This window comes from Heterodontus francisci, chromosome 42, assembly GCF_036365525.1.
Source record: "Heterodontus francisci isolate sHetFra1 chromosome 42, sHetFra1.hap1, whole genome shotgun sequence".
In the NCBI taxonomy this organism is placed as follows: Eukaryota; Metazoa; Chordata; class Chondrichthyes; order Heterodontiformes; family Heterodontidae; genus Heterodontus; species Heterodontus francisci.
Genome location: NC_090412.1, coordinates 2499977 through 2521108, shown reverse-complemented (window position 1 = coordinate 2521108; position 21132 = coordinate 2499977). Strand labels below are relative to the sequence as shown.

The 21132-nt window shown below is 41.0% G+C and overlaps 1 protein-coding gene across 8 annotated transcripts in view; it reads left to right on the top strand.

Annotated features, from left to right (window-relative positions):
• Positions 1 to 21132, top strand: part of LOC137355388 (serine-rich coiled-coil domain-containing protein 2-like) — a 636521-nt gene that overhangs the window by 511713 nt on the left and 103676 nt on the right. For all 8 annotated transcript variants that reach the window (XM_068020385.1, XM_068020383.1, XM_068020384.1 and 5 more), the window contains one exon: positions 18669 to 18767. In XM_068020385.1, the coding sequence (XP_067876486.1) occupies positions 18669 to 18767 (99 nt within the window). The remainder of the gene's footprint in view (positions 1 to 18668; positions 18768 to 21132) is intronic.

Below are 21132 nucleotides of genomic sequence, written 5' to 3'. Positions count from 1 at the left end.
GCCCGAGAAACCGAGGCAAAAGAATGACCACTGGAGTTAATGACTGAAGCAGAGACAACACCAGTGTTAAAAAATTCGTTAGATAGGTAGCTGAAAGAAAGGAGGATGTGGGAATAGGTCAAGCACATGGAATTAGGATGCTCATGTTCAGGATAAAGTCCAACACAGACTTTTCGACTGGTCTGTTACCGAGTTGTAATTTCTGTGCAATTACCATATCCATAATTTTTCACGGTCAAAGCCATAAATGTTTTTTCTAAGGTAACTGTATCCAAGTGTGTCAGCTACCATGTTTACATGTGTGGACATGTATTAGTAATCTTGGTGACACAGCACACGCACATTTCAATTCCACATTACAAGCTTTATCGAACAATCTTTCGGTAAAGTCGTGTAGGTATTCTTCTATGTCTAACGCTTAATTCTCGAAAAATGAAGCAAATAACTAAGTGAGAACAATAGGAAGTGATGCCCAGCATTTCTTGCACTGCTCAGAGCCTAGCTTTCATGCTAAATTATGTTTGCAAAAATTAACTACTTAGCAGTGTTCAAGTTGGTCTAAATCTGATATATAGGAAGGGTTTTAAGTGTGTTGCAACTCTACCCTGGACCTTACACTTGTCAGCAGTCACAAGCCCTGTCAACTCTTACTCACCAGTGACCTTAGCACTACCCTGTTCACATCAGTGGAGAATGCCTACCAAGTCTTTCAGATGGAACATTAAACCAAGGTGCTTTTTGCCTGTTAGGATGAATGCAAAAGGTCCCATGCTACTATTGTAGAAGAGCAGCAAGGAATTCACCAATGCCCTGGTCAACATTCCATAGAAGAATTAAGAGCAAGAGTAAGCCATTCAGCACTTTGAGCCCACTCTACCATCTGACCATGGCTGACCTACCTCAGTTCCATCTTCTCGCACTTTCCCCATATCCCTTAATTCCCTTGGTATACAAAAATCCTTTCAACACCACCAAAAGCAAGTTCATATCATTGCTGTTTGTGGAAACCTAATGTGTACAGATTTGCTGCTGTATTTACCTGCACAACAATAATTATTGGGTCTGAAACACTTCAGGACATCCTGAGGACATAATTAAAGCCCTGTATAAATGCAAGTTTGTTTTTTTCCCTTTTTGTCACTCTGCATCTGTATCAAAAATACTCTCTAATACTCCCTCCCTGACCTCTGTTACTGGTCTTGCTCACTGTCAACAAAAACTGGCCAAAGAAACTTCACTGAGGGGGAAAATACTTGAATGTTAAGCAAAGGATGGATTTAAATGTTTTGCATTCTGGTTAGGCTATTACTGATCTGCCACAAGAATCCATGGACCATTTATTACTGGATCATTAATAAAGTTGGTAAGCAAAAGGAATAAAAGTTTTTAGTACTACTATATTGTGGTTTCAGTTCCGATGCTACAAGAAGGGGACATCAGCTCGTGTCCTTGAACCTGGCATTTGAATTCCCAGCTGAGGAGCAACACTGAAGTACCAATTATTACTTCTAATTCAGCTGTGGTTAATTGCTTTTGCCCAGCCTGAAGAGCTCTCCTCTTGTAATTTCACCAGATGAAACGAATCCCCAGCACATACACAGCACTTCAATACATGGAGGTGGAAAAGTCTTCACAATTTGCTTCATCAGTCGACATCTCCAGTAAATGAACTCAACCTTAACTCAAACACAGCCCAAAATTAAGCTTTGGTTTCAAAGCTGAATGGCCCCCTCTCTCTCTGAAACCATATGGATAGCATTTCATTCAATATCAGCAAAATAAGCATTAAAATATATTAATGATCAAACACACCATTGTTGTTAATTTGAACAAACAAGGTTTAAGTCAGCAGCATTGTACGGAAATTGTTCTTCATCACACTGAGCGCATTTGAGGTGCCAGTGAGTGGAAAGAATTTCTTTTAGTGTATTAAGTGCGAAAATATCCTTGGATTTATTTGTATAGTGTAGACTGGGATTGAGCGTTAAATAAATAAATTTGGCTTCACAGACTCTGACATTTTATTCGTGGCAAGTACAACACAGTCTTCCCAATTTCAGTATATTAGAAACCTGGTCCTTGTTGCAATACTAGAGATGAAAAGTTTGTCTATCGTCAGATTAGCCACCCTCAGAAGCACCAGGGCTCAGACAGATGTACAAGGCTGCCCCAGATAATTCACCAGAGATCAGATGCAAAATACCAGAACCCAGAATTTCCTGGAATGTTTTGGCACATTCCACAGTGTAAGAGTGACATTGTTCAGTTTTTTCCCCCCAGGAAATTTGGGCTCCAATTGATTTACACTGGTTTTACACTGAAATGTTGAATCCTCTGAGCCACCTCACGAATGTGTGCTCCAAAACCCTTTACCACTCATTTGCCCCATGGAAAACACTTGCACATAACAAGTGTTTTGGATTTATGCAAATAATGCGCTGGGTAGATCTATGTCCAAATATTTAGTCGCAGTAAGTCTTGATATCGCCTTCGATTTCTGTAGTTTGGTAGCTATCATCTTTGTGATTTTTTTCTTTTGAATGTGTCTCACTGAAACTTGCATTATACTTGACTGCAGTGCTTGCTGTTTCAGTGAACATGAAATTTTCAGACACCTTTGCCTTCCCTCCACCATGCATTCAGTAGGAGTAGGAGTCTTCCCAATGGGGAGTCCCTTGTTCTGTATAATAATGGGAGAGGAAGAGGAGTATCAGAGAAACAAGGCTTTGGGAGGGAAACAGCAGGGCAGCGTGAAATCACTAGCACAGTGTCAGGGGAATTTCCTCAGAGCTGTTCCCATTCTCCTCTTCTCCTGCACCCCCCACCCCAGCTACCTTACAGAACACACAATTTACACAGAATGATGAGTACTGAAAAAGTCAGTTAATCTGAACCAGTCCAGTCCCTTCATCTTTGGATTCAAAGTTTACTTTGATTGTCAGTTTAAACTTTGCAACAAAAGGTGATGTAGTGTCTCGCCTTCCTCCTCATAAGCAGTTTGGCACCCAAGTTTAATTTTTTTTTATTCATTCATGGGATGTGGACGTCACTGGCTATACCAGCATTTATTGCCCATTCCTAATTGCCCTTGAGAAGGTGGTGGTGAGCTGCCTTCTTGAACTGCTGCAGTACATGTGGGGTAGGTACACCCACAGTGCAGTTAGGAAGGGAGTTCCAGGATTTTGACCCAGCGACAGTGAAGGAACGGCGATATAGTTCCAAGTCAGGATGGTGTGTGACTTGGACGGGAACTTGCAGGTGGTGATGTTCCCTTGCATCTGCTGCTCTTGTCCTTCGAGGTGGTAGAGGTGGTGGGTTTGGAAGGTGCTGTCTAAGGAGCCTTGGTGCGTTGCTTAATTTCTTAACAAGAGCTCTGAGTAAAATATTGGTAATTTTTTGGCATTTTACATGAGCTATTTTTAATGTTGTAATTTGCACTTTGACAACTATACAATAAATGGACTAGATAATTTATACTGGAGCTGATTGTGTGTGATATGGCCTGCAAATGTAGTGATACATTTAAACTGAGCAAAAAGAATCCCTCCTCATGAATTTACAGCTGACATGCAGTTAACAGGATAAATCTGATGGTGTGGCGATCAACTTCAGTTCTCTTTTATGGATATATTCCCTGAAGTGGAGCCCCACGTGCTTCCGATGGCAAGGATGCTTGCTTTTCCTTTGATGAACTCTGCTTCTAATTGAAATGAGACTCTAGATTTCCTTTGGTGTCCTATTAGACTGACAGCATCTCCAGTACATCTTAAATGCATTCTTGGCAGCCGCCTTTTTCAAAACAACTTTATTAAACCAGATTGCAAGTTCAAAGCCAACCCCCAACAGTTAATGCTGGCACTGAGTGCCAGATCACATTTGTAATTACTGGAGGATGGCTTTAATCCTTTCTAATTCCGGCTACCATTGGATGTGTTGCCACTCTGTGCCAAATAATTTTTCAAATTTGGCAATTGCTGAAGACTGTTGGAAGAAAGGCTAATGAGCTCAGTCAGCCTTTCAAACCAATCTTCTATGCTGGGATAACATTTTCCAAGGACATTCTAGAAATTCAGCTGTTAACTGGTTCGAGCAGCAAAGGTTCAAGACTGCTCCTTTTCCATAGAATTAATGTTAAAGTTCTTCCACTCCTTCAATAGAATGAATGTAATTTATCAACCTGTATGTGCCCTAGGAGGACCCGATATTGCTGGTTGGAAGGGCACCCGAGCATACTGTGGACTGATGGTTAATGAGTGAATGCCGCAGTGACTGGGGATTGACTTGCTTCTCATTCCCAGAGCTAGGTGGGTGCCAAAGCTAAGTTGTCAGTCATTGACTGACTGTATCAGCTGAATGCACAGCAACCATTGCCCACTAGCGAGGGTCTGTTTATTTCCATTGCCAATTCCTTTGCCAGTTAGAAAGACTTGCCTTTATGCAGCACCTTTCATGACCTCAGGATGTCCTAAAGCACTTTACAACCAATTAATTATTTTTGAAATTTGCACTGTTGTAATGTAGGAAAGGCAAGAGCCAAAACGGGAGCTCAGCAAGATCCCACTAACAGCAATGAGATAATGGTTCTGTAATGGTTCAAGCAGGCAGTTCACCACTACCTTCACAAGGACAATTAGAGATGCACAGTAAATGCTGGCCTTCCCAGTGATGATTATATCCCGAGACAGAATAGATACAGATTTTAAAAGAGGAAGAGGCAACTTGATTGAAACATATAAGATCCTGAGAGGTCTTGACAGGGTGGATGTGGAAAGGATGTTTCCTCTAGTGGGAGAATCTTGAACTAGGGGTCACTGTTTAAAAATAAGGGGTCGCCCATTTAAGACCGAGATGAGGAGAAAGTTTCTTTCAGAGGGTCATGAGTCTTTGGAATTCTCTTCCTCAAAAGGCAGTGGAAGCAGAGTCTTTGAATATTTTTAAGGTCGAGGTAGGTAGATTCTTGATAAGCAAGGGGGTGGAAGGTTATCGGGGGTAGGTGGAAATGTGGAGTAATCAGTTCAGCCATGAACATATTGAATGGCGGAGCAGGCTCGAGGGGTCGAATGGCCTACTCCTCCTAATTCGTATGTTCATATGTATTTCAATGCGAAAGAAAAATTCCAAGGGTGGGATCCACCAGCCGCGGTTAACTAAAACAATTAAAGATAGTATCAAACTTGAAGAAAAAGCCTATAATTGTGCAAAGATGGGAGGCAGGTCAGAAGTTTGGACAGACTATAAAAAAGAGCAAAGGATGACTAAAAGATTGATAAGGAAGGTAAAATTAGAGTACGAGAGAAAGGGAGCTAGAAAGATAAATGCAGATAGAGTTTCTATAGATATTAAAAAGAGTTAACAAAGTGAGAGTTGGTCCGATAGAAAGTGAGTCTGGGGAATTAATAATGGATAATAAGGAGATGGCAAATGAATTGAACAGATATTTTGCATTGGTCTTCACTATTGAGGATACAAGTAACATCGCAGTAGCTGTAAGTCAGGAAATGGAATGGAGGAAGGAACTCGAGAAAATTACAATACCAGGGAAGTGGTACTGAACAAATTGTTGGAGCTGCGGGCTGTCAAGTTCCTGGGTCCTGATGGATTTCATCTTAGGGTGTTAAAGGAAGTGGCTAGTGAGATTGTTGATGCGTTAGTTTTATTTTCCAAAATTCCCTAGATTCAGGGAAGGTTCCGTTAGATTGGAAAATAGTGAATGTAACTCCTTTATTCGAAAAGGAAGGGAGACAGAAAGCAGGAAACTACAGGCCAGTTAGCTTAACATCTGTCTTAGAGAAAATGTTAGCAGCTAATATTAAAGACTGTATAGCAGGGCATTTAAAAAAATTCAAGGTAATCAGGCAGAGTCAACATGGTTTTGTGAAAGGGAAATCCGGTTTAACCAATTTATTGGAGTTCTTTGAGGGAGTTACATGTGCTGTGGATAAAGGGAAACCGGTGGATGTATTGTACTTAGATTTCCAGAAGGCATTTGATAAGGTGCCACATCAAAAGTTATTGCAGAAAATAAAAACTCATGGTATTAGGGGTAACATATTGGCATGGATAGAAGATTTGCTAGCTAACAGGAAACAGAAAGTAGGCATAAATGGGTCATTTTCTGGTTGGCAAGATGTAACGAATGGTGTGCCACAGGGATCTGTGCTAGGGCCTCAACTTTTTACAGTTTATATAAATGCCTTAGATGAAGGGACCGAAGATATGGTTGCTAAATCTGCTGATGACACAAAGATAGATAGGAAAGTAAGTTGCGAAGAAGACATAAGGGGGCTACAAAGGGATATAGGTAGGTTAAGCGAGTGGGCAAAGACCTGGCAAATGGAGTATAATGTGGGAAAGTAGGAAATTGTCCACCATGGCACGATGAATAAAAAAGAAGCATATTATCTAAATGGTGAGAAATTGCAGAGCTCTGAGATGCAGAGGGATCTGGGTGTCCTAGTGCATGAATTACAAAAGGTTAGTATGCAGGTACAGCACGTAATTCGGAAAGCTAATAAAATGTTATTGTTTTTCGCGAGGGGAATTGAATACAAAAGTAGGGAGGTTATGCTTCAGCTATACACTGCATTGGTGAGACCACATCTGGAGCACTGTGTACAGTACTGGTCTCCTTATTTAATGAAGGATGTAAATGCGTTGGAGGCAGCACAGAGAAGGTTTACTAGACTAATACCTGGAATGGGTGGGCTGTCTTACGAGGAAAGATTGGACAGGCTAGGTTTGTATCCACTGGAATTTAGAAGAGTAAGAGGCGACTTGATTGAAACATATAAGATCCTGAGAGGTTTTGACAGGGTGGATGTGAAAAGGATGTTTCCTCTTGTGGGAGAATCTTGAACTAGGGATCATTGTTTAGAAATAAGGGGTTGCCCATTTAAGACAGAGATGAGAAATTATTTCTCTCAGAGGGTCGTGAGTCTTTGAAATTCTCTTCCTCAAAAGGTGGTGGAAGCAGAGTCTTTCAATATTTTTAAGGCAGAGGTAGATAGATTCTTGATGAGCAAGGGGGTGGAAGGTTATCGGGGATAGGTGGAAATGTGAAGTAAGCAGCTCAGCCATGAACTTATTGAATGGCGGAGCAGGCTCGAAGGGCCGAGTGGCCTAATCCTCCTCCTAATTCATATGTTTGGAACTGAATTTTTTTAAATGACCAGATAATCTGTTTTTGTGGTGTTGATTGAGAGATATGCATTGGCCAGTACACCTGGAGAACTCCCCCATTCTTCTTTGAATCGTGCCAAGGGATCTTTTAAGTCCAACTGAGAGGTTCAACGTCTCAACTCAAAGACGGTACCTCTGACAGTGCAGAGTTACCTCGGCATTGCACTTGAAGTGTCAGCCTGAATCTCTGGAAAGGACTTGAACCCAGGACCTTCTGACTCAGGTGAGCCAAACTGACATCTTGATTATTTCCCTTCCTTCCTTCAAGGCAATGACTCATTTTCTTTGGAATATATTTATTTTATTTAGAGATACTGCACTGAAACAGGCCCTTCGGCCCACCGAGTCTATGCTGACTATCAACCACCCATTTATACTAATCCTACACTGGTTCCATATTCCTACCACATCCCCACCTGTCCCTATATTTCCCTACCACCTACCTATACTAGGGGCAATTTATAATGGCCAATTTACCTATCAACCTGCACGTCTTTGGCATGTGGGAGGAAACCGGAGCACCCGGAGGAAACCGACGGAGAACTTGCAAACTCCACACAGGCAGTACCCAGAATTGAACCCGGGTTGCTGGAGCTGTGAGGCTGCGGTACTAACCACTCAATGAGCGCATCACAGCCTAGCTTGATCTGACCCTTATCACAAATGTCAGGACTTGTATTTCCAGCAGAGTTTGCTGAATAGTGACTGGGGCAGCGACCCTGGTAGATTTTCCCCACTCTAACCTAGTGGCACTGAGGTTGATTGTGGCTCCTCTTGGCACTCCACATGAGTTCAGCATGACTCAAAGATAGGAACCAAGGACTTAGTTTGTCACGGGTCATTTTAACTAGTCAGTAGATGAGCTTGCTACTTATTGAATATTTTGAGTGTGGGAATATGAGTTCTCACTACCCATGTAACTCAGTGTACCTTGGTGTTTGTGGGATCAGCACACAATGAGTTAAAAAGATTTCCGGTCTGCTGAACAGGGATGTTTTGCAAAGGATGAGAAGCTGAAGGAATGGGAAGGTCACTGGTCTGGATCTTGATGGTCTGGGACATATTGTTTGGTCACTGTTTATATAATAAAGTGACTAAATTTCTTGTGACCATATAATCCAGTTGCATTTTTACGTCAAGCCGACCGTTGCTTCATCAGTTTCAATGGTCCTGACTTTTTTTAAATTTCCAAACTGAATTCAGATTTTCAAACTGTTTGGATGAGGCAGTTCTCACATTCTCTGGATTGTTTATGCAGGCCTCGGAATTACTAGTCCAGTAATGTGATCACTACACTACCATATCCCCATCAAGGCCAATTTAGAGGGATTTGGAATGAGCTGGAAAACAGATTCATTTCCCAGTTGAGGTTCATCAAAAAAGATGCTTTTGGTGTCACGATCACGCAAGAAGAAATTATGAACTATAAAGTGAACTGATGAACGCAAAACAGATACCTTTTACTGCGAAACAAGATGGAGTAAGAGGTCAGGTGACTTCTCCTGCACTGCAGATACACATGGTAACTGCTGGAACCCTGAACCAAATCATCATGTCTGGTCACGTGTTGAAGAAAGCATTAGAAATGTAAACAGACCATTCAGTGTTAATGGCTGCCCCTCTTCAGCCACTTGGGCTGACAATGACACTGCAGACATAGAGACTCCAGACTCAAACTTAGGGTAATGGGTGTGAAAGAAACACCACTTTATCAAGATGGCATAGAGATGAGCAACATCCAAACTCATTGTCTAACAATGGTCACACCATCAAACACGATTCATGAAGACATAATGGGAGAGAAATTTGGGTCACCTGATAGTATCCAAGTCTCTGATGAGTTTTTAATAAGAGACATTTTTTGATTCAAGAGGCAGAAAGCAGGAAGAAGTACCCTGCTAGGATACCATCTTTAAACTACCTCAAGGCAGAGACAAAAGGTGACCTTTGAAGCTCCCTACCTGAGAAATTGTAACAGGATCTTTGCCGTTGAACTGTGACTGAGATTTGACCAAAGAAGTCTGCAACCAAACATCCATTCATGGAGAGATACAGCACCGAAACAGGCCCTTCGGCCCAATGAGTCCGCGCCAGCCATCAACCACCCATTTATACTAATCCTACATTAACCCCATTTTTCCCTCTCACATTCCCACCTTCCCTCAATTCTCCTACCACCTACCTACACTAGGGGCAATTTTTACAATGGCCAATTTACCTATCAACCCGCAAGTCTTTGGCATGTGGGAGAAAACCGGAGCACCCGGAGGAAACCCATGCGGTCACAGGGAGAACTTGCAAACTTCACACAGGCAGTACCCAGAACCGAACCCGGGTTGCTGGAGCTGTGAGGCTGCGGTGCTAACCACTGCGCCACCCATTCACCTGAAACTTTCCAAAGTTTGATGTCGGTGAACCAGGAGAGAGGAAAAATAGGCTTGCACTGCTTTTAACTCTTCCTCCCGGGAAAACGTACAAGGTTTCATAATGAACTCTTTAAAAGCCACCAGATCTAAATGCATTCTATCTTTTAATCTCTATCTTTTCTTGTGTGTGCATGTGCACGGGTGAGGTTGTGAATATTTTTGGGTATTGTTTACTAAGCATTTATCTTTTTTTATACCTACAAGAAAACCTGTCATTTGTCTGTTGACCATTACAACACTCAGGAATTTAAAAACACTTGTCTTCTGTCAGTCTAGAGGTGAAAAAGGGAAACCACCCCGATCATTTCCTACCTGTCCGTACCGTAGGCAATTGCAGATGTGTTTTTTTTTGTTTCTGTCAGGTTTATGATAGATAGCATCATGGGCAATTAAGAGTGTTTATTGTAGAGTTTTGAGAATACATATTACAAATATCCAGGTACATATCCTGTCGGGTTGCTGAAGCTGATTTGGCAGAAACCCTGTTTAACAACACGGCAAATAAATTCTGGCAGCATCGGTCCCTTCACTTTCAACAGAGGTATGGATGTCCCTTGCCCATCACGCCCACTCAACAAAGTGTTTGCTTTTCTCCACCCTGCACACCTCAAGTCATTTTCCCTCTTTTATCTCACTCTGACTCTAAACATGTTCTCTCTAACTTCTTCTGACCCTCCTAGATATCCCTGTTGTCTGCTTTCTGTCCTAGCCCCTTCGAATGAGGTACGACTCTCTCTCTCTCTCTCTCTCTCTCTCTCTCTCTCTCTCTCTCTCTCTCTCTCTCTCTCTCTCTCTCTCTCTCTCTCTCTGTCTCTCTCTGTCTCTCTCTGTCTCTCTCTCTGTCTCTCTCTGTCTCTCTCTCTCTGTCTCTCTCTCTCTCATCCCCAGTAATAGGTTCCTGTGTAATTGGTGAGTTTCTTTGGTCATGTATGAACTGGACACATATTGCTATTCCTTCATTGAGGCTGGGTGAAAATCCTGGAACACCTTTCCCAATAGCATTTTGGGAGCACCTTCACCACATGGACTGCAGCGGCTCAAGAAGACAACTCACCACCACTTTCTCAAAGGCAAGTGGATTGGGTAATCCATCCTGAAAATTAATTTTTAAATATGTAGCAATTTTTATGCAAATGTTTCACATATTTAAGCCAGTATTTTGTTGCATTTTGGTTCTCATTTTTGACCCAAGTGCCGTACTTTAGCTAAATAAGTTTGATTCGTTGGTTGCACCGGAATAGTGCTGTGACATCACACGTACAGCAACAGAGACAGACAAGTTCTCCAGCGTACAAGGCACATCGTGGCATTATGTACACATGCATATGACATGGGAAGGTATGCTGCACATCCTGGACACTCGAATTTTGTCCTAAATGGAAACATCATAGCAGCTGCACAGCTGAAAAGCATTTACAGAACATGGCTGCCTGTGCTTGCATAGAGACACTACAATTTGCAAATTATCCCGGTCAGTGAGAGCAAGTGAGATGTTGGTTAATTTGCTTCCTTTATGCTAGGTAAATGGACAAAAACATAATTACTTTGTATTGTTACGAAGGTTAGTCTCTATTTATTGTGTTTTGCAGTCCTTGCTGCCATTCGTATTAATGCCCATGTTTAGCAATCATTCATCTGTTACAGGAGCACATTATTATAAATATAAAACAGTGTGTCTCTAGATAAATTAGTTTTGTACTGCATGATGTCTGCTCTTTTACAAAGGATTGCACAGTATGACTGTCACTTATGATTTACCCACTCAAACTTACAAGAAGAGGTATTTCTTATATTGCCCTGCTGGCAGCAATCTGTTCAGCTTAAAAGAAAACATACATTTCTCCCCCCACAAACACCTCCCCAGAAGAAAATTTATCAAAATTTTGAGATTCCACTACATTATTCTGATATGAATGCTGATATAATCATTATTTCGATTGTCATTTTCCAACCCAAGTACTAGCAGAACTTTTCTATCAATCAGTTTATCGACCTGTCCACCAATCTATAGATAGAACATGTCTAGCAATAATGCAATACAGTGGATGTTCCACATTTTGCTGTCAAAGTAATGATGAGGCTAATGGCGCTTATTGTTATTTATGCACAATTGGTACAGCAACTTCAGGTGAGGGGCAGATGTGTGGTTAAATGCAGAAGCCCCAAAGTTGCTGTCCGAATTGTGGTGCTCAACCCTCAGCTTCACAAAAACAGCACTTCCACCATCGGTCTCACCATTGAACTGACCTGACATTGCTGCATTTGAGCGGTAGAGGTAAATTAAACTCAGAAAGTGAAGTCCTGTTTCTGCCCCCCCCCCCCCCTTAACAAGGTGATAAGTGTTAATTACTTCCAATCAACCTCTCTGGCATTGAAAATTAACTGTTAAGTGTGTGGAGTCTCATTCCTTCTGGTTTTAATTGTTAGGAGATTTCTAAAATGCAAAATTATAACTTTTTTTCACTTTACCTTTCTATCACCTTTTTTTCTCTCTCTCAATCCAATCTTTCTTTCCCTCTCTTTATTTCTCTTTCTGTACCTGATTTGATATTGAATTCACCCACTCTAATTTACATTTCCTTCTCCGTTCTTGTGCTGTTTATTTCACAATCCTTTAATCTAATCTGTTAAACCGACGCACAGTTGCTTGCCCTGTTGACTCCGATCCCTGGTGCCTGGTTTCCCTCGCTGCATCATTACCAGCTCACACCATCAGTAATTTGGACGCAAAAAATGTAAAAACCTAAATCTGTAAGGATGAGTGTAACTATGCCCTGCTACAGCAAAATGTGGTGTCTTGTATTCAATGGATGGCAAACCTTGTTTAGAACTTATCTGAAATTGAGAAATAATATACAAGCATACAAAGGAAATAGTGAGCTAATTGGTGCTTGTTGTAAATTGATGTCATTGTGTACAGGGCGTACTGCTTAATGTGAGTCTGTAATGCGGTTGTATGTGGATTCTTCTACCTCTGCAGCTCACACTTAATTCAAAATGGAAGTTGTGATTTGGAATTGCATTCATTAATGACCAAATATTGAACGTATGGACTAGCTACTCTTTTTGTTATGAGTGCAGAATGGTTTTTGAGTTGGCCAGCACAACAGTCACTTCACTCCATTATGCAAATCACCTTTTAAATCTTTCTGATGTGACCATTTATGTGCAAGTATTTCCTTCAGTAAATGTGTATCAGCTGAACGTCAGTATGTTGTCTGCTGAATAATAGCAGCCATCTAAAATTATAATTAGGAAATTGTACAAAGAAAGTGCTTAGTTCTGAAAGTTAATGCTGTCCAAATGTTGAAGGTGAAATGTACTTGCTGTATTATTATTTCTTTCTCAAGTGTTGTGAAAATGATGTTGATTCCCACTGCCCTTGCTGCAAGCCATCTTTGCCCTTGTTGAACTTGGGTAAATTGGTCAGTCATTTTGTCATGATGGGGCAATGGATTTCTGCTTCACTGTCATCTAAAGTTCAGCAGTGATCCATGTTCATCAACCTATTTTGTTTACATATTGCATTGTCATTTATGCTTTTAGGTCTTTGCTTTAAACTGTCGGTTCTCCTGCTGGAAAATGGCATCTGATATAGAAATAATGGTGAATTGAATATTCCAATATCCAGTATGTAAATGAAAATAGCAATCCTACATAGTAATTAAATCCCAAACCAAGCCACAGCTGTGCAATTGACTCCTCCAGCCATAAATTGCATTAGCACATAATTCATGCATACCCACATTTGGTATATATCTGTCTTTCTTTTGGCAAAATTCTGAATCTCCCATGAAGAATAAACCAGTTACTCCAAACTGCAGCAGTGTCTGTTTCCAAATAGGTTGCCCCAAATGGACATCAGTCGATCATGGATATTAAAATACAATGTTAAAATGCTCAGTAGTCACACCTATTGCCTGCTTTTGTTATTTATGATCCCAAATAGTTTGTACAATGACACTCAAATATCCCTTGAAATAGTTTGAGACGGCAAAAGAATAAATATTTCCCATCAGCAGGATAGCTAGTTATCCAGTCATACTGATTCAAGGCCCAAAAGCAAATGTTTATCTTGTACCTAAGGCATTGACTCTTCACTACACCATCTTTGCCCCCAGCTGATCCCCTCCAATAGCCATGCTGATAGACTTAGGGAAAGTACCATTGGGGGGGTGGGGGATGACATGGCTTGCCTTTGCAGAAATACTGATAGAATTTGGGATTTGAAATCACGCACTCTTTGCAGATTCTGTCCCAGCCGCGAACTCCAGTTTTCTGTTGTTTTGCAGCTGTCACCGGATATTAAGAGAATTTGATGATGTTGAGCCCTGCAACTTAATTGCAGGTCAGATGATGTAAAGTGACATCAGGTGCCAGAATCTCTTTCTCGGCCTTGAACAATGGCTGTAACTGGCTTTCTGTTGTGTTCATCTTCCTCTAGTTTTATTTTATTTATTTTATTTAGCGATACAGCACTGAAACAGGCCCTTCGGCTCACCGACTCTGTGCCGACCAACAACCACCCAATTATACTAACCCTACAGTAATCCCATATTCCCTACCACCTACCTACACTAGGGGCAATTTACAATGGCCAATTTACCTATCACCTGCAAGTCTTTGACTGTGGGAGGAAACCGGAGCACCCAGCGAAAACCCACGCGGTCACAGGGAGAACTTGCAAACTCCGCACAGGCAGTACCCAGAATCGAGCCCGGGTCCCTGGAGCTGTGAGGCTGCGGTGCTAACCACTGCGCCACTGTGCCGCCCTCTGAGTTCTTCCCTCTGAGTCAGACAATCATGTTTCTGTACTCCATTGTAGGATTTAATCCAGACTGACTCTTCAGTGCTGTACTGAAGGAGTGCTGCATTGACAGAGATGTCGTCTTTCAGGTCGAATGTTAATATGCAGACCTAAAAGATCCTGTGGCATTATTTGAATAAATGAGGCAAGTTCTGTCAATCTCTTGGCCAACATTTTACCTTCAACAAAAATCACCAAAAACAGATTAATTGTTCATTTATCTCTTTTTGTTGCGGGACCTTGCTGTATGCAAATCAACTGCCATGTTTGGCTACAAAATACTTCAAAATAATTCATTGGGTGTGCTTAGCTGAACAGAACACAAACAAACAAGTAATGCCTTTCTATTTCATTATGGGCAGGTGGTAAGCGTTATGGGTGGTTTCCTCTGTTCACCTCCCAACTGACTTGTATTTTGTTCAAAATAATGAGTTAGTCCCTGTGTGTGTGTGTTTTAGGGTCAAATAAACAGGTTAAAAACAGAAGATTAACTATTGAAGAATATTCATTCCCCGAAATGTTTGTAACACCACTCACTCATTCACTCTCACGTGCACTCTCAAGAGAAAATAGATTGTAGAGTTCAAGGTGTGATAGGTGTTCGTGGTTTACAGTAAACCTGTTGAATCTTTTAAGTAGGACAGTCTCTTGTAAAGTGCAGGCCTGGGTGTTTATAGTTTTGAAGTTTTTGAAGTTGTTGAAATGTTGTAGATTTTTGATGGTTAAGATTTCAGACTGGAGATAGCAGTCAGTTTCAGTTCGCTGCTGCACCAGGTTGAAGTGTAACATCAGTAGCAGGACTGCTTGTTTAGGCTGTATCTTTCCATAGCCTCTGGCTGGACTGTTTTCTGTGATGTTGCTGTCCTCCCACTCCCTCCCCCTCTCGCCCTTCTGCCCGCCCTTCCCCTCTCTCCTTCCCCTCTCTCCCTCCCCCTCTCTCCCTCCCCCTCTCTCCCTCCCCCTCTCTCCCTCCCCCTCTCTCCCTCCCCCTCTCTCCCTCCCCCTCTCTCCCTCCCCCTCTCTCCCTCCCCCTCTCTCCCTCCCCCTCTCTCCCTCCCCCTCTCTCCCTCCCCCTCTCTCCCTCCCCCTCTCTCCCTCCCCCTCTCTCCCTCCCCCTCTCTCCCTCCCCCTCTCTCCCTCCCCCTCTCTCCCTCCCCCTCTCTCCCTCCCCCTCTCTCCCTCCCCCTCTCTCCCTCCCCCTCTCTCCCTCCCCCTCTCTCCCTCCCCCTCTCTCCCTCCCCCTCTCTCCCTCCCCCTCTCTCCCTCCCCCTCTCTCCCTCCCCCTCTCTCTGTTAAGATGTGGCTACCTCACACCTTCTTTGTCTCAGAAGAAAACAATTCAATTCAGGAATGTCTGTTGACGGTTTCAAGATTGGTGTTAGTCGACACCTCTTGGTCTGGAATGTATCCTTTTGTCCTTTTGATATATTGAGACCGTGTTTGAACACACAGACCAGGTTATCTGACCAGTGGCCATCTTTGCAGTACAGTCTCCACTTTTTTTCAAGGAAATGTCCATTTCAAAGAGCCCACATTGAATATATTTCGTATGTTATGACCAGGTGAGAAAGAGGTCTGGGGTTCCCTTTCAGCCTTCACCTGGTCTTACCATAACGGGGTTTAATTTTAAACACAGTGTTTTTAGCTCCCCCTTGGTGAATCCTTGTTCACCGCTTTCCAATTATAAGACAAAGAAACCAGCACAAACAGGCTTTCTTAGGTTTAAGGAGAAAAATTGAAATTTATTAATCATTAATTCGGTTAATGCCTACGGATACACACCACGCCCCACGCTAGCATGACAAACACTTGCAAATAGAGACAGAAAAGAGCAGAAGAAAAATAAAGTGGAAAGGTTTGAGGCAATATCCGAAGAATTGTTACGATTCTTCAAGTTCACTGTAGAGTCTTTGATTGTAGGTAGATCTTGCTTTTCGTTGGGGCCCAGTGTTCTTCTTGAACCTTGTTTGCTGTAGGACACTTTTCTCTCAGTGGATTCAGAGGCTTGTGCGAAAGAGATGGGAGCAAATAGGAGAGAGATCTTCTCAGTCCAGGAGCAAACAAACTTTCTCCCCAAACTGTTTGTACAAATTCAAAAAACTCAAATTGCCCAGCAGGTTAGTCATTTGACTAGCTGGTTTGACCATGTCAGTTTGTGTATTCGGCCATCTTAGCAGTCAACCTGGAATGCGAGCTCCTCCATCTTCAACATCTGGTGATCAAAAGTCCCTTGTGGGTTGAATGTGTCAGGGAATGGCTACTTTGTCCTTCCAAACACTGTCTGTTAATATGCAAATGTCTTTTCCAGCCACGGCTGATCTGTTTAACAAGTCCTTTCTTCACTCCCATAACAGTTTAAAATCAATGTTCATGACAAAATTAATGGACCTCGTTCTTGGCAGGTCAGGGCCCAGCATGACTGTATCTTAAAAGTAGGAATATGATATGTCTTTACTGGGCATGACAATTTACACCAACTATTTAAAGGGCTATTTAAACTTATTGCATGAGAACTCAGTGATCAACACAGTGATCTCTGGAGAATCTTTTGTGATCGATGTGGCCATACTAGAAGACAGTGGTGTTGTCAGTACTCACCACTGTTATAATTTTTTCCCCCACAGTTACTGGATTTCTTTGTGGGTGCATATTCCTCCTGTCTTGTGCAGTTGGTCCATTTGCCCAGCTGTTCTGTATTAAAGGTATTCATGTCTATGCTTGTAGTTAGATAGAGGTGAGGAAGTTCATGTGGAATTTGTGCAACATAGTAGTTCGGCCACAACTAGAGTGGGGTGTGCAGTTCTGGGCACCCCATTCTCAGAAGGTTGTTAGAGCCATGGAATGACTTTAGAAAAGGCTGACTAGAAATAGGCCAGGAATAGGAGTTTAAAGTTATGAAGGAAGACTTGGAAAATTTGTGATTTATTTCAGTGGGACAGAATAAGTTAGGTGAAAACAAATGGAGGATTTCTAGATTAGGACAGATTTTGAGGGTCAATAGTGAATTATTATTTCCACAACTTGGCAAATTGCTAACAAGGGAGAATATTCTCAGGATTATCAATAAAAACAAAGGGAAATTTCGAACAGTTTTTTCAGAAGCCTGTTCGATAAAATGCCTTGCTGCAAATTATTAACACAAGAAACTATAACGTTGCTTAAAAGAGTATTTGATATGTTTGAAAAGGAAGCATACATTTAAAGATACAGGGAAAGGGCAGGAAATGCAGTTAAAGATAGTTTCACTTAAAGCACTAATTTTTCCAAGTCGTCTTTCTATCTCTAACACAGGTATGGTGAGCCAAATGGCTGCCTTCTGTGTTGTTATTTATATCATTCTACATCCCTCTTCTTTGGCTTCTCCTTACCCACTTCCTATGTTTCTTAAGCTGAGCATTTTAGCAGACCACAGAAGGTTATTAATTTGGATGGGAGTTCATTTCTCGCTGTTCCATTTGAAATAATTTGTCTGTAATCTTGTTTGCAACCATATGTTTTATTTCTTTGCCTAGTGTTTCAATAGTTTTTGTTCTTTTTTATGCCATTTTACATTTAAGTAATTTCAATTGATGATTAGTTGGGGGAATGCTGTATCACGTAAAATATCAGAATCATTCTTGTGGCAGATTAATTATGAATAGTGTAGTCCTTCACTTTAATTACAACCAAATTCCCTCAGCTAGCTGGAAACTGGAGGATCTGTCACTGACCAGGACACTAAATGGAGCCATCCAGCAGCTGCTGAAAGAACACATTTGTCTGTGTTCTTTGACTAGTGTACACTCCATCTGTTCCTGATTAGAATAAGGACAGTGTGATAAGGACAGAAACTCATTACTGCAAGAAATTGCTTTGCCTCAGGATGTACAACATGGTGTGACATCTCCAGAATATGAATCTCTCTCCAATAAGTGCTTCATTAATGAGTATATAATTAAATAAGTTTACACTAATATTTACTCACTATTTGCCAAATTACATATTTTTGTTACTGGTTTATTAATAAATAAAACAAACTGTAAATATCATAAAATGAGGTGGAAAGTTTGGATTTTCTGTGGTTCATGCCTTTGAACATGAGGATGAAAATTTTATAATTGACGCATTTGGGGACCAGGCGTCAATGAAGGTCAGTGAGCACAGGGCTGATACCATGTTGGATAGAAAGCATGGTACCAAAATATGTTGAAATAATTTCTTGTGATTGCCAAGTCTGCTGGACCTTATTTGACTAATTACATCTTTTTTCTATTCAGAGCACCAGATGTAATTGCCAGAAAGGAAATTCTGACGCAAAAGGACCAGCATTTTCAAATGCTGATAAGACCACCCAAACAGTCAATAAAGGAACTTTTGTAAGTCCAATTTTTCCAGACCTTTCTGCATTCCAACTGCTCACCTCAGTTTTATCTTTTTGTTCATCATTCATTCTCCATATCTCCACTCTGTCTTGTATTCTTCATGTTGGGGTTTAAATAACACAAGGAAAAAGTTTCCAACATTTAAGGCACTCGTACTGGCATGTATATTGAGGAATGTTTTAAAAATGTCTCCTTTTAACACAAGTAGATTTGATAGTTTTTTTTGTTCTGCCTTGCTGCTTACGCTAGGCTTTGTTTCGTTTGAGAGAAATCCAGCTTCTCACTGTAAGCCTAACTACTTCCCCTGTAGCGCCTGCTGACTGAGCACTTAGATTATATCTTGGGTGTGTCACATACCGGGAAGTATTGTGATGCTAAATAATCATTTTTCAGCCAAGTTTGATGAATAGTGCGTTAAAGCTTGGAGAATTATTACTAGTGATCCAGTTTACAATTCTGGCAAATTTTCAAACGGGCGTCATGAGAAGAAGGGTTCATGCTTAATATTATTAAAAGTTGCAGTGACAAAAAACAGTATTGTCTTGCATTAATGTTGATTATACCATGAAGCAAGTTATGTGTTGGAAGTGAAATCATAAAATGTACACAAAGGTTCTATGTTAAATACAACTCGGGTTCAGCCATCCAGCTTATGGGGCAGGGGAGTACACTATGGCACTTCCTGTCTGGTTCTTAATATTTTGGAATACCTTGTTTAACTTGTGAATGCTAAAATAAATCTCTCAATATCTATCATATGCATTTTCTGTAAATTTCACACTTTCTAGAACAGGTTCCCCTCACACTTCCTGTGACATTTTCCACCCACTGAGAGCAACTCCATGGGAGTAATATGATGAGTAATATATTAACAGTATGGTGCACATTGTCTGTGTTTACAGAACGATTAAATCATGGAGTTCTTTTTAAGCTGTAAGATACATTTACTGGATCAGACGTAGCTTTCAGTCCTCCTGATAATATATGGTGCTATGCTTTTTACTGCCACCTTTGGCCTTACTGCACACCCCCAGTCCCAGATACAACCATTTGGCCATTCTGTCCTCCATCCAGCTGTCATTTTCCTTGCCTGTTCTTGCCACCATTTCTCTTCCAGCCTCTTGGCTTAGCCCTCTGCATCTGCTTCCAGCCACAACCCTGCTTTCTCAGGTCTCGATGGCAATATTTTCTGCCAACTATGGGCTTATTGCCTCCTCTTCAGCAGATAAGCTCTAACTAGGTCAATGGTCCAAGTGAGATTGCCCATAAACACACCATTGTGCTGTGTGCTAAAACACATTAGAAACTGGCCTAAGGCTGTACAAACTCATATCTTGTAAGATCCTTAGAGCTAGCAGAGTTCAAATCTGCATTCTCTCATTTTCTTTCCTACTTATAGTAATTTTCATTTTAATTCTGTTGCCTTTTTATCATACTTCATCAATGTTTTAATTTTTTTTGTGATACTCTTCGCGTCATTGTCACTTAGTTTCTGCACAGTTACGATTGGTCTGGACTGGCAGCCAACAAAAACCTGAAATGTTCAAAAACCACCATATATCATGCTGAAAAAAATTAAAATCTCTTTTATCTTAATTAAAAAGAGTTTTTCATTAAATTTGAAATGATACGTATTGTATCAGGCTATAATATTATCACTCATATTGTACCATGTTGTAATGTTATGCATCTGGATACATGGTCTGGCACATAGGCATTTAAAATGTTCTACTGTCAAATGTTGTACAATCAGCAGTAAGAAGGTAATGCTTATTTTATTTTAAATGTATAAAGTATGCATGGGAAGGATTCTGGATTGATTAAATTTCTACTGAAGGGTTTTCCCAAAGTAATTTTCTCTTTTTCCCCCCCTGCAGCTTTCTATGAAGCTGTGACACCCATAACCTATCGCCATGTCTATACATACCCAATTTAAAGTGAAACAAATTTTTCAAGCAGTGGATTCCAGCTAATGTGCATCCTATTAATGTTGTGTTTGAAGAATTAATTTGGTCCTGTAGCCCAGTCATCCTTTATTAGGAGTGATGTGGGTAAAAACCACATTCGTCTGACTAATGATTGATTCCATTAAGAATTTTTGCTATCTAAGCATTGTTTAATTTTAAAGTCAGGTCATAATTTTTCCAGACTTGGTACTTTGCTGCAACATACTATTATTCACAGAACAAACATTATGGTCACCTTTTTTTATGAAGACGGCTATGTTATGAAAAAAGACTCAGACAAACGCAGACAACTGAACTTAATTTGACTGCAAAAAAACCTGGGTGGGACCAGCACAAGTTTTAGATTAATTAAAACTATCAATGAGGTAAAGAAGCATGGAAGTTGAAGACAC